Source organism: Mugil cephalus, chromosome 8 (assembly GCF_022458985.1).
Source record: "Mugil cephalus isolate CIBA_MC_2020 chromosome 8, CIBA_Mcephalus_1.1, whole genome shotgun sequence".
NCBI lineage: Eukaryota > Metazoa > Chordata > Actinopteri > Mugiliformes > Mugilidae > Mugil > Mugil cephalus.
In genome coordinates, this window is record NC_061777.1 from 27355633 (window position 1) to 27368595 (window position 12963).

A 12963-nucleotide genomic window follows, 5' to 3' on the forward strand; every position below is an offset into this window, starting at 1 on the left:
CTTCCTCTCGCTTTAACAAATAATAGAGTCTAAAAGTCCTGAAAAGGCTCCCACTAAGCACACATCACTCTTGGTTTAAAGAAGAGACACATACACACTCCGATTTGGTGAGCAAACACATGACACACTCAAGCACAACCTCCTTCCCGATACATACACATGTAGAGTACATAAGAGGCATAAGAGCCAGTCAATGTATTGAAGACATTTACCACACACACACTAGAAATTTGCTCAAGGAAAAACTACACACGTCGTGCGTAGGGATTTCAGATTCAAATAAGGTGGTCCATGTATTGAAAAGAGTAAACAATGGCAACACATACCTACAAGGCCCTGGTAGTTCAAGAAGGCATCAATATATTGAACACGCCTATCTAGGGAATTCCTTACCACTCAACAAAGCTGACGTTAGTCAACATATTCAGTCTTACATATGGACTACTTAACAAAGCCCTGAATTAATTAGTATAGCAAACTGTGGGAAAGTCATTTTTAACCCAGGGTTGGAGATGCTTTATTACTGAAAACATCACAAGATGCCAACAACTAAAATGGGAATTTGAATGTGTCATAATTAATTTACCTGCATTAGACATAAACATTGCATAATATAATTTGGTTCTGAAATCAGAACACTGCCTCCTCAAATGTCAAATATGTATGCTTTTACTTCCACAAATCAAATACATGTTGAAAAAAATGTGATCCTGCCCTGACTGACCATTTCAGTAAGAAACTTTGATAATTGTTAATTGCTCTTGTAAATGTTTGTAGTCTTTGTCTAAGGAGAACAATCGTAACCATCGTAATTCTAATATTCTGGTTAAATCAAACAATTTACAAGTGTTTGTACTGGTTTTATCAGTAAATTATAGACTGATAATACATTTCATTTAATATTCTTGTTGATGTTTGGTTTTGCAGTACAATATCTGCTCTTAGTGATTTCCTGGTCAATCAGAACAGTTGACTTGGATTTAAGGAAAGATCACAGTTGGCTAAATACTGAACACAGAAAGAAATCCAGGGAATAGGAAAAGTAAGGTAGGGTAGGAAAAGGTCAAATTCAAGTTCATTCCACAAAGCCCTAGCAGGACTTTCTGTGAAGCAGAGTGCCAATCACTGAATATAGTCTCTTTTAGTGAATCACTGTCTGTAATCAGCAGGCTGTCACTCTGATCTACAACAGATGCAGCTATAGTTGTTTATTTCTTAAGTACAGCCTGATGCCAAGCTTCACTGAGATGTCATCATTCTCTACAGATTGTCTCAGATAAAATACTGGCAGTCTTTGCATTTTAAACAATGTGCATTCTGTCCTGTCAATTAGAGGTAATATAATAATACTTTTAATATTTTACTTCAACAAAAATAGTCAGACTAATAGAAAGTGCAGTTTCTCTAAAGGGCAGATGGAAGAGCAGATCCAGGATGAGATTCAATGACTGCAGTTTAAAAAACTAAATAAAATACAGTCCTCTTTTATTCAGTGTTTCAATTCTATCACTCAGTGTTGAGTCTTTCCACTACAGCGTCTCTGCCTCCCTCTCCCTGGTCTCTTAGTAGGCCTCAGGGACTGATGTCCAAATCCTTACATCGTCTCACTTTGACGGGCAGAGCACAACCAAGTCAAAACATGTAAAATATTATGTTGATAGTGTCCTGAAGCCATTGAGAGCTTTGTAAATAGTGGAAATCTCAGCTGCAACGCTGCCCTACAGGCTAAACGCAAAATAGACTGAAACGTTAAATTTCTCCCTTTACTCTCGTGCCCCAGATTTTTCCTTCACTAAATACCTGTCCTCCCCTTTGTTTGCCCAATCTGTCTTTTTTATCCTCCACTTCCCATCTCTCTCTTCTCAAAGTCAGTATATTGTATATTATGCCTCCTTTCCTCCTTCACGTTTTTCTCTTACACTTTTCCTCTCATCTCGCTTCAATCATACCTCAGCCAACGTCTCATTTCACACTGCAACTTTTTCATCCTCTTTTCATCTCTCTCTCACTCTCTTCATCCCTTCATTCTATTTATTTTTCCACCATGCCCAGATTGTGGCCTCCTCTGGCCTTTTAAATGCCTCCTCTTGAACATTTTCATTCTCTCTCACTCACTCACTCTCGGACTGTAGCTAATGCCATCAAGTGTTTGCTTCCCTGAGCCAAACAGCCAGAGTCCAGGCTCCAGAACACCATTTATACATGGGCCATACAAGGGCCAGTAAGAGACTAATTAAAAACACTCTATATGTAAAGATGTTATTTAAGCATATTTCAAAAAATCTATTTTAAATCACACACCTGTACAAACACACACATACTAAATCAGTTGTATGCTATAAACACATATTTGAACAAGCTATTTATCTAGTAAAAAGAACGGCTTGGTGTACCTCTCATGGAAACAGTCAGTCTCTGAGAGAATGCAATAAACTCAACACACAAGCAAATGCTTATAGTGAAATTTACTCTTTGTTTAATGATATGTTTGGTTGGATTTTTGTCTGTTTGTCCCTTCCTTCACACCTGTCCCTTCTCCAACCTCTTTTGGATTGTTTTGTGTAGGGCTCTAGTTGTAAAAAAAAAAAAAAAAAAAGAAAGAAAAAAAAGTCACCACTGCCCTCTATATTCTGATGATGCACTGATGATCTGTGGCACACAATTATGTTACCAGTTAACATTGCACTTTGTCTTCTTATTTATCACATGTTCCGTACACCATTTGATAAAGACTTTGATTGCTTGATTACTCAGATTTTGATTGTCTTTGATTAATTCCCAGACTAAATAGTTTGATAAGGGCAACTAACCACTGGGCGCCAGTCAGAAGAGCCAGTCAACTTTTAATCATTCATTTATCATTCATTTATCTTGGAAACTGAATAAATAAAAGTCTTGTTTTCTACTTGTTTACTATGATTATTTACAGATTAAGCAGTCAAAGCAGTGTATTTACAAACAAGATGAAATTGTTACAGGCATGCATTGTGTGTAAGTGAAACTAAACTGAATGATTTTTACTGGCTCATCCTGTGCCAGCCTTCATTGTTCATTTCAGTCCTTTAAGACACAGCCCCTTAAATGAACCATCATACAGTGATGGTCATTCTTGAAAGTCAAGGTTCAGTGTTCTTTATTGTCATTGGTATGTTTGCACATACAAAATGTGTTTCTCATGGCCATTAACATACGTAAAAAAAAATATATATATATATATATAAAAATATTTTAAAAAATAATGCCAAAAGCTAAAACGTGCAATGAAAATGCGGCAAATGCAGTGCGTACAAAAATAAATAAATAAATTACCACTGACAATAGAGTAGTAGATGGCTGAGGCCACCGCAGGTCTTATTGTTCAAGAGTCTCACAGCTTCTGGAAAGACGCTGTGCTGGAACCTTGATGTTTTGACCCTGATGCTGAGGAGAGGAGGCTGACTAGGCTGTTAGCTGGGTGGCTGGAGTTTATTTCATTAAAACACATAGTACTTATACCACCAACACCCCTAAATTAAGGCAGGCATCAATGCAGAAGACGTCCCGAGACGCCACCTGATATAATTTGAGAAATGACCACTCTCTAACTTAGTAACAATAGCACTTCTACTGCCTAAAAATAACTGCAGAGGAGAGTGCTCTGTAAACCCACCAATACATATGTAATATGCAATGCATAAATTTGGCTCTCCACTTAAAGAAAAAACAGCTGTCTCCATCTTAACAGATGTGAAAAAGCAATGTTATCATTTCTAAAAGGCAGTGGCTCTTCTGTGAAAACTGCTGTGGAGTATGAGTTTATCTCCATCTGAAGAGCTAAAATCTAGTCATCATCAATAACCCAGATTATAATGGATTTGGTCCAACTTGGTCCATAACCAAGCCTGATCCCAAAATTGCTCCATGGTTGTAATTTGTGTCAATTCCTTTAGCTCCTGTACTAAACCCTTTTAGATCTGTGCTTGAACAAGAAAAGGTTTTCACTGCTGGCGTCATATGACGCATTGCTGTAACTACCCTGACTGTTCGTCTTCATACAATAATATTATGTTAATCAGAACAAGTTTAATTTAGACCCTTTTATGCACTGAACTATAAACACACTAAATCTCTGTTAATCATGCACCCACACTTGTGCTTGCAGTATACTGTACATGGTCTCAAGGCACTTCCTATCTGCCAAGGACAAAGGTAAAATGACAGACAGTCTAATTGATTTCTGTGAGCATCTAAAGTGAATGTCACGCTCCACTACCACAGTGATCTGGCTTTTTTTCATTTTTCTTTTTTTTTTTTGTCTGCATGCGTTTCAGGTTTGAAATCAATTTGGCTCAGATGAAAGTTTTCAATTTCATTAGCTTGATCAAATGAAGCACTGTTAACAGGCTGCGGTAATAGAAAATCATTTAGGCCGAGCAGCTCACACACTCTCAAAGGACTGGTTAAGAGCCGCTCAGAGTGGGAGAGATAGAGTTGGAGAGGGAGGGAGGGAGAAAGGGCACAAAAAAGAAAAAGAGGTTGACACATAGGGAAAAATAGTCGACAGGAGACAGTCAGAGAGGGAAAAAATGTAGAAAAACATGAGAAACAGATAGAGGACAGAAAGTATCGCTAAGACTAGACAGGATGAGATGAAATGATGGTGTGAGGAAGATAAGAAATTGAGAATGTAAGAAATGTAAAAGAAGAATGTGACAAAAAAGAGAGAAAGGTGCAGGAAAAAACAGAAAGAGAAAGCGTTAGAGTGATTGATGATCACATGGGAATTATTGAATGAGCAAAAATGACATAAAGACGGGGAAGTGAAGAAAAGTAAAAAGGTGCTAAGAAGAGAGCAATGTGTCTTTTTGTCTTCTGTGTCTGTACATGAAAAACATGTCGTGCAGTGGGAAAGGGTCAGCATTTCAACCCAGGTCAAATGACCCGTCAATCAACCCAGGGTTTTATCAGCTCAACTCGGCTGCAGTGTGAACAGGCATCTCGCGTCGACCCACGGAGATCTGCTAATTAACACCATGACACTGATGTACCTTGTGAACTGCAAACAGGTAAAATTTTGGTCTGCTCCCATAAGATCAATCTTCCTGTTGGTCTCCCTAAGACTGGTCTCTGTGATTGATAGTGATGTGTTTTTGCAGAGCCTTAAGATATCATAATGAAACTGACCTTTGACCTTGTGGATACAAAATGTCATCTCTTCATCATTTTATTCTAGTGGTCATTTGTGTGGCATTTTGTCATGATTACAAGGTATATAGTATATATGTGTGTGTGTGTGTGTGTGTGTGTGTATATATATATAATAAAATATAAAATAAAATTATACATATGTGAGCTGGGTATTTGTAGTTTAAACATCCTTCTGTTCAGTACAACTTTGAAAAGAATGAAAACCTATCCAGCTACTCTTAACAATTGCACTTTCTTTGGCTTTCAAATTCTTCAAAAAGCTAGTATTAATCTGTTGTCAGTTTCCTTTGTGTCATTGTGTCATGGTGATAATGATCAGCCAGTCTACTCTCACACACAGGCACACACTTTCACACACAGTGTGTGTGGCTAATCAGCCAAGTGAAGCTAATTCAGGGGGAAATGTGTTCCTGATTAGCTCAACCTTAAACCCCAAGACATGACTTCTAGGCTGACACACAAACACACATGCACCCATGCAGGCACACACAAAATTAGTCTGGCTATTCATGCTAATCTGAGGGAAAATGACTTGCTCATTAGCAAGACCCTTAAACCTCTCGACAGGCCTTTGAAACTCATGCCGCCTCATGGTCACAGTGTATACACAGAAATGGAGGATCCCAGAGGCTTGAGCAGAGGAAGTTGGACTATTTGCTGCTACTCCTTTAGAGATATTAAGAGAATCTACAAGCAGTGACTGGAAGTCAACTGATTCATCTGAATACTTGCAGATACACCAGGGTTGAATTTGTAAACCTGATTTCTTAAGACTGCTTAAATTAACTAAATTGTGAAATGCATCCAAAAATGATTTGAATAAAACAGTCAAAACCACTGAAACACACATCGTTAAAATGCCTTGATTGACTCCATACTGATCTGAATATCTACCTATAAACCTTACTGACATTCTAAACCTTAAAGGCTTCAAATGAAGTGATTTTCAGCATCTCAACCTCATCCTCAGTAAAACCGAAGTGGTGACTGTGACGGATGTGATGACTGTGTTTTTACTCCACCACTAAGTGTGACCATTTGGCTTGCATGAACTAGGACAACTCTAAGCATGTTACAAAGCCCATTTAGTTTCAAACACAACCTCTGCTTAATTTTAACCAAAATAATCCACTGATTCACATCATAATACATCCACTTTCCAAAAGTCTACAACTTGCTATGATTTTCAAAAGACTCTGCCCTTCACCAGCCTCACTGTCAAACAGCATTGACTATTCATTCACATTCATCTCTGACAAATCTGACAATCACTTCCACAAGTGACTCCTAATTATACTCAAGGATTTGCGATGCTTCTGAGGGTAAAAAGCTGAATATACTAGCAAAGATTAACACCTTAAGTGTCCAGAAACAAATCTATAATTTGTACCTGTAAATGGCCAGAATATGTCACATGAATCAAATTCATGCATTGAATATGAATGTATAGCCTACCTAAGTAATGCCTTTTTACACATATTAGTGTTAGTAACTTGCTTTTTCTCTTTATCACAGCAAGCCAAAATATAAAATAACTGACACATGCACATGATAATGGAATGAAGACATGTTTTGAGTTATTGTTGAAAATAGCAACTTATTTTTCGCTTCATTATTTGAGTTGTATTCAAGGCAGGTTCACTTTGCCAGAAATATTAGGCTCCCAAATAAATCATCCTTGCATTGCGTTGTGTCTGCCATGTGTATCATGTGCCTTGTGTTTTAATGCCTGTATGCATTTTCGTGTTAGCGAGTGTGTCTGTGTCAGTGGAAATATGTCCACCCCTGAAGCCACAGTATCCCTCTCGATGAGATTTACTGATATAGAAGGAAGTGACAGAGAGGATGAATACCCTCTCAGGGGCAAGATAAAATCTCTCTCCCTCTCTGTCAATGTCTTCAATCTCTCTGTCTGTTGCTTCTTCCTCCTCCGAGCTCTGACAAGGGCAGTTGGTTTCCTTATGACGTCAATTTTCTTTACCACGGGGTCTTCTGCAAACAATTTTGTGTAGTGTTTTTGCATTGTTGATTAGATAAATTCATTCTCTGTTTTTCCATTGACTCATTAAAAATGAGGTGGCTCTGGTGGCAACTCAGAAGTCAATATACTGAACTAATAAAATCTTGGAAAGCATAGTCACAGTGTGTGGGACCTTTTTGGAGCTTTTAAAGCTGCAAAAGTCCAGCCAACAAACATTCCTGTTAATAAAACAAGAAAATGAAGTAGACTGCAAGGCAGAACTATTTACATTTGTCATATATTGTACAAGAAAAGGACAGAGTGGATTTTTTTGTTTGTTTTTTGTTTAGTTGTATTTTTTTATGTTCAAAATCATTTCAACAATATCTGACTCATCTTGTGCTTGTCAACAGTCTGGAAAGAACTTGTGCTAAATGTGCAGTAGAAAAAGAATTGGTTGATTCAATGGCCTTTAAAAGAAAAAAGAAAAAAAAAGGCTATTGAACACCACAATCTCCAAAACATACAAGGCACAAAAAAATTCTTGTAAAAGTTCAATTTCCTGACAGCTGAAAAAAGGCAGAGAGGGAAGAGTGCATCATGTTCACTTCTTCCAGCATACCCACTTTTGTATTGTTGTGTCTCCATGACCATGTCTTCCCCTCTGCTCTGTCCTCTCACTGTCACCATGACATAAAGCCTGTGTGAGTGTGTGCATATGTCTGTAACACAGAGCCAGAAAGAGAAAAGCTCACACTGAAGTCGTATCGTTTTCCACCAACATATTGTTGCCTCACATCTCACCCTTCCTTGCACCTCACACCATCCCATCTTGCATTAAGTGTAAATGTTAAAAGTTCCCGATTTCGATCTCTGCAATGCGCGATTTGCAATCCGTTACTTACTTCTCAGAGAATGAGTGTGCCGGTGTGTTTGGCCGTGCTGTAAATGTGGGTCTGTGAGTGTATGCGTGAACGAGCATGAGTGATCCCAGTTTGTGTGTCTGAGTGAGTCAGTCAGTCAGTGAATGAAACCAACAATGAGACTCAAAGAAAGCAGAGCGAGGGAGCATAAAGGACACGGTGACAGACTTCCAGTGTGTGTGTGCGTGTGTGCGGGAGTGTGTGTGTTAGTGATTTTATGTCAGTAATTATTAATGCTCTGTACAGCATGAGTAATGGTGCATAGTGCTGACATTCTGCTACAGGTTAACAGTGTCGTGCAAAACACAATTTACACAGGCAGAAAACACACACAACACACACACACACACACACACACACACAGAAACACTCTAACCAGGGCAGGTTTCCATTTTCTAAGCTTTGACACACAAAGTACAAATTGCTGCTACGTGGATATTCTGTTAACTGCAGCTGAAAATAAAGGAGGAGTCCACCGTCATCTTTTAAAGTTAACACAAACACACAAACAGAAACACCCACATTTAACACACAAACCATTTTAAAAAGGGGAATCTCAACAAAGGTTGTGGCACTGAGACGAGCAACGGAACACTGAGGTAATCCCTTAAAAAACTAAACCTGAGAGCACATGCTTTGATTTTGAATGTCTGACTGAAACTGATGAGATTTACTGACATCCACATTTTAAATGACCTTAGGCAGCCAATTAGCCAAGTATTTTCATTTGGCATGGTTGTGGAATGTACTTCTAGGCCCATAGATATATTGATATAGATATATATTGATATATTTGAGACTACATATAATATATACCGCATTAGAAAAGATCCAGTTCTGTTTATAGTATACTGTATACTGGCCTATATTAACATGATACATCCATGTTGGATCCCTTCTCATTTTCTTTAAGAAATGAACAGAAGACATTTTACTGGTGCCAAATTAACTTGTCAGTGCTCTCTTGTGGACAAATTATTTAAATGTATATTTTTCATTTATTTACTGCAATTTATTTTATACTCAGAAATATCCATGAGAAACACATAAATATAGGAATTACTATTGGTCCTCTGATACAGGCCTAAAATAAGAGTGAAGAAAAAGGGACAACACCCCACTGATTTACTGAGCATAACTAATTGATGTCACTAATTATGACAGTGAATTTTTTTCTCAGCTCAACTGGCAGTATGCCACCAAATACTGATGAATTTATTCATAACCGTAAGCCAGTTTAGTCAAACTGTAGACAAACAGTCTACAGTCAACAAGGCATGCAAATATATTGAATTAATTACAAATTAAGCAGTTAATTCAGAAATAAAATCACCTATTTGATTGCATGACTGTGCATAGGGAATTCCCACACACCCACCACAGGTCTCCTGCTGAGATTACAGAGTCCAGTCGTGACCCCCTGTGACTGTTCAGCTTCTGAACCTTGGAGGCCAGACTAAGTGCCTCTGAGCAGGCACCTCTCTGATGCGCTGCTTTTGAACAAGCCCACAATGAATCCTGGAGACTACCTGGATGATGAAATAACGGAATGATGTAATTACACTGAAATTGAATGACACCAGTGCAGAACTGTCACTTAGCTTCACTGGAGCGACAAAAACATGGCCGGGTAGGAGATACAAGTCAAATGGTGACGTGTAGAGCTTAGAATCTGACTGAGTCCATATCTGACTGCAGTCACAGACAGATATGGACTGTTTTGTAGTATTACAGGTGATGGCTAAAGTATAACTAGGAAGGACCTCTGACTAATGGAGAACACACACATACACCTACTGTAAATGCAAACACACTGGCACAATTGATGCTAATGTACAGAGAATCAGTTGCACCTTGGATTGGACACCAAGAGAGAGAGAATAAGAGTGTGAGAGAAAAGGAGGAGTGCGGGAGGTGGGCCAAGGTTGGTGTTTTGTTTTTTAAACCGCTTTAGTCGGCTAAATTAGAGTCAGAGCCACCCGTTTCCCAGTAAAAATGATTTAACCACAGACCAGTTGAAATAGACCATTGGCTGTGCATATGTGAAAATCAGAAAGAAAGAGGGAGACTGAGATACAACAAAAAAAAAGTGATACTATTGGCCATCCAGGCACCGAGGGAGCTACTAAACAGCAGTCAAAGAGCAATGTGCACTGTCAGACAAAAAGGTACAGACAGTCCCTGCTGTGCAGAAGTAAACACTCAGTATTTGGCATTCCATCTGACGAAGTGAAGCGAGAAGGGGAAGAGGCTACAGGAGGAGAGGGAATGTTTGGATGATTTCAGCGTTTGGTTACTCGGCCGTTTTGCCTGGCACAGCTGTTTTACGACGCGTCGCCCCCGCTCGCCGTCTCCTGTCGACTTGCCGTGCGCTGCGACCACAGCGCTCCGGAGCGCACAACGCAGCGACAGTTAACTGCTCAGTGGTCCATGAGAAGATTAAAACGCGCGCAGGCAACCACGCGCACAGAGACACAGGAAATGTGATAGTAATACCGAAGGGCTGTCATTTGTGTGGAAAACGGAGGCGTACAAAACGCGCTCGTAGCCCTTCAAACTCAAAATATCTGTCAGACTTGATTATCTCGTCCTCCTCTTGGAGTAAGTGTGTGGTGGTGTTACACGACCTGAATTCAAAATATCTTAACCCGACTTTAATAGTGCTCTTGGGCAAGACAATGAATCTCCTGTCCGCAACTGTATCGCGCTCTGAATAAACACTCTTCTAAAACCACTTAAACTGTGTTCTGTGGAAATTTACGAGCACGTACCACAAGTCAGAGCCACATAAAATCATTCTAAAGAATTCCGTAAAGAACTCAGTTCCAATCTTGACCGGATAATGTGGAGATAATCCGCACTCTTCTCTCTTAGCGTGCGCTACTTTGAGACAAGAAAGAACCTTATTATAGTTTTATTTGAAGTAGACTACTTCACATAGACGAGCGGGGCAATTACACGTCGTACCGTCGCAGTTCACTGAGACATGGGAAAATGTTGAGAACAGCGTGCGGACAGCCGAGCTCTGTTTAGTTCAAAGGATCCCATATCCTCTGTTACAGGGGGCACACATGTCTAAACCCGATTCTTGACAACCAGGTAGTCGTGTTCTATCTCACATTTAAAATAAAACGAAATCATAAAATAAAAATGACCTCTGTATTAACACACTTATTGATTAACACTGTGCCATCAGAGAATGGTACAAACTGGCACACTAGCCGAGGTTCGCGTGTCCCAGATGGCACCAGTTAGAACGCATCTGTCATTTGATGCTCCAGCTCAGTCAATTACTCCTTATTTCACACACGCATGTGCGTCTACAGGATGCGTCGACTTTTTTTAAAGCAATTATTGTATATATATAAAAAAAGGCATTCGCAACATTTCAATTTCCATAGCAACCTTGAAATGCCACTAGCCAGTTGCTGATACATCGATGTCACTGTACGCAGTTTGCTCCAATGTGACACTTTCAGCAACGTTAATTTTCTTGCAGACAAGAGAAGTGTGTAAACTGTGTAAAGTTTTGAGCTGGGTTGAGCTTACTCTAGGCTACATTTCAATGTATAACACATCCGCTCTCCAAAGCCACAACCAGAAGAACTCATGTTATTATACGATATTCCAGTAACCAGAAATGTCTTTAGGGAACAAGATGCCCGTTTTCCCATAACATATCTTTAAGAAGATAAGATTAAGAAAAATAAACAAAGTGCGACATTCCCGAATTCCAACACAAGACAATAAACGATAGTGCCTCAAGCTGGGCAAAATGTTTTCGCCTTCACTTGTGTGTCTTACCTTTCCACAGAAAAAGCACAAGCACCGTCTTCCAGAAGAGATTTCCCACCGGCGCGCCTCCCCTTCTTCCGACCGTCTCCATCCCTCCTCTCGGTTACAAAAAAAAAAAAAAAGAAAGAAAAAGAAAAGAAAAAAAACTCCGGAAATGTTCGCAAAATGGGATTTATTTTGATGTCTTTCTTGTTTCCCCCCACGGACAATTTACTATAATATCGGTGCCATCAATAACCTCATTTTGACCAATCTGCGCTCCCTCTGCGCTTGACCTAAGACACGGCGCAGATGAGATTTGGAGTAAACAATAAATCCTTCTGGGATCGGTAATAAAGAGGAACCCTCCCGAAAAGGCAATTCCGATGGAGATTGGCCTTTTATCCCCCCCAAAACTCAGCCGTGTCTCTCTTTTAAGCCAGGACCGATGGCTGAAACGTTTCCACTGGTGCGCTCCTCTGCCTTATTTATCCAAACGGGACGGTTAAAGCGGAGGAAAACTGAGTGTCTCTGTCTCTATCACAGTTTTCCTTCTTCCAAAGTTTAAACAGAGCGTCTCAAGAACTCCACAAACGCTTTCAAAAGTCCGCTTCACTGCCGATTTTAAAACATAAAAAAACAATAAAACTCTGTCACGTAAGGCTTGTGCATTAGCTACATAAAATCCAAATTCCGCTCGATCGTCAGCAGCTCCGTCTGCTTTCTTTCTTTTCCTTCCTCCCTCTGTGTATCCTCTGACTATAGCCTCCTCTCTGTTATCTGTGCGTGTTTGTGTGTGTGCGAGCCTGGGCTCAACTTGAGAGTCTGTGTACACTTGTCCGCGGGATGGAGGGAGGAGAGGACAGAAGAGGAGGTCTGACGCTTCTACCAGCCGGCGGAGAAGGAGGAGGAAGAGAGATGGGGGTGAGGACGAGGAGGAGGAGGAGGAGTGCCGGTGGAGCCAGTGGGGCTGAGAAGGGTGCGGGATGAGGGCGGGATTTGGAGATTTGATTGACAGATACGCAACCAATGGCGTGTATAGGACTTTGTTCAGATAGTTTCGATCATGTCATCACTTAAGATTTATTTAAACGGATTACGTTTTTAATATTTATTCAT

The 12963-nt window shown here is 39.8% G+C and overlaps 1 protein-coding gene across 1 annotated transcript in view; it reads right to left on the reverse strand.

Moving 5' to 3' along the window:
* The window catches only part of si:dkey-215k6.1 (transmembrane protein 132D), a 248486-nt gene extending 235781 nt beyond the window's left edge, over positions 1 to 12705 (reverse strand). Inside the window, exon 1 of the mRNA XM_047592574.1 lies at positions 11875 to 12705. Within this exon, the coding sequence (XP_047448530.1) occupies positions 11875 to 11956 (82 nt within the window). The 5' untranslated portion in view covers positions 11957 to 12705. The remainder of the gene's footprint in view (positions 1 to 11874) is intronic.
* Positions 12706 to 12963: the final 258 nt, after the last annotated feature.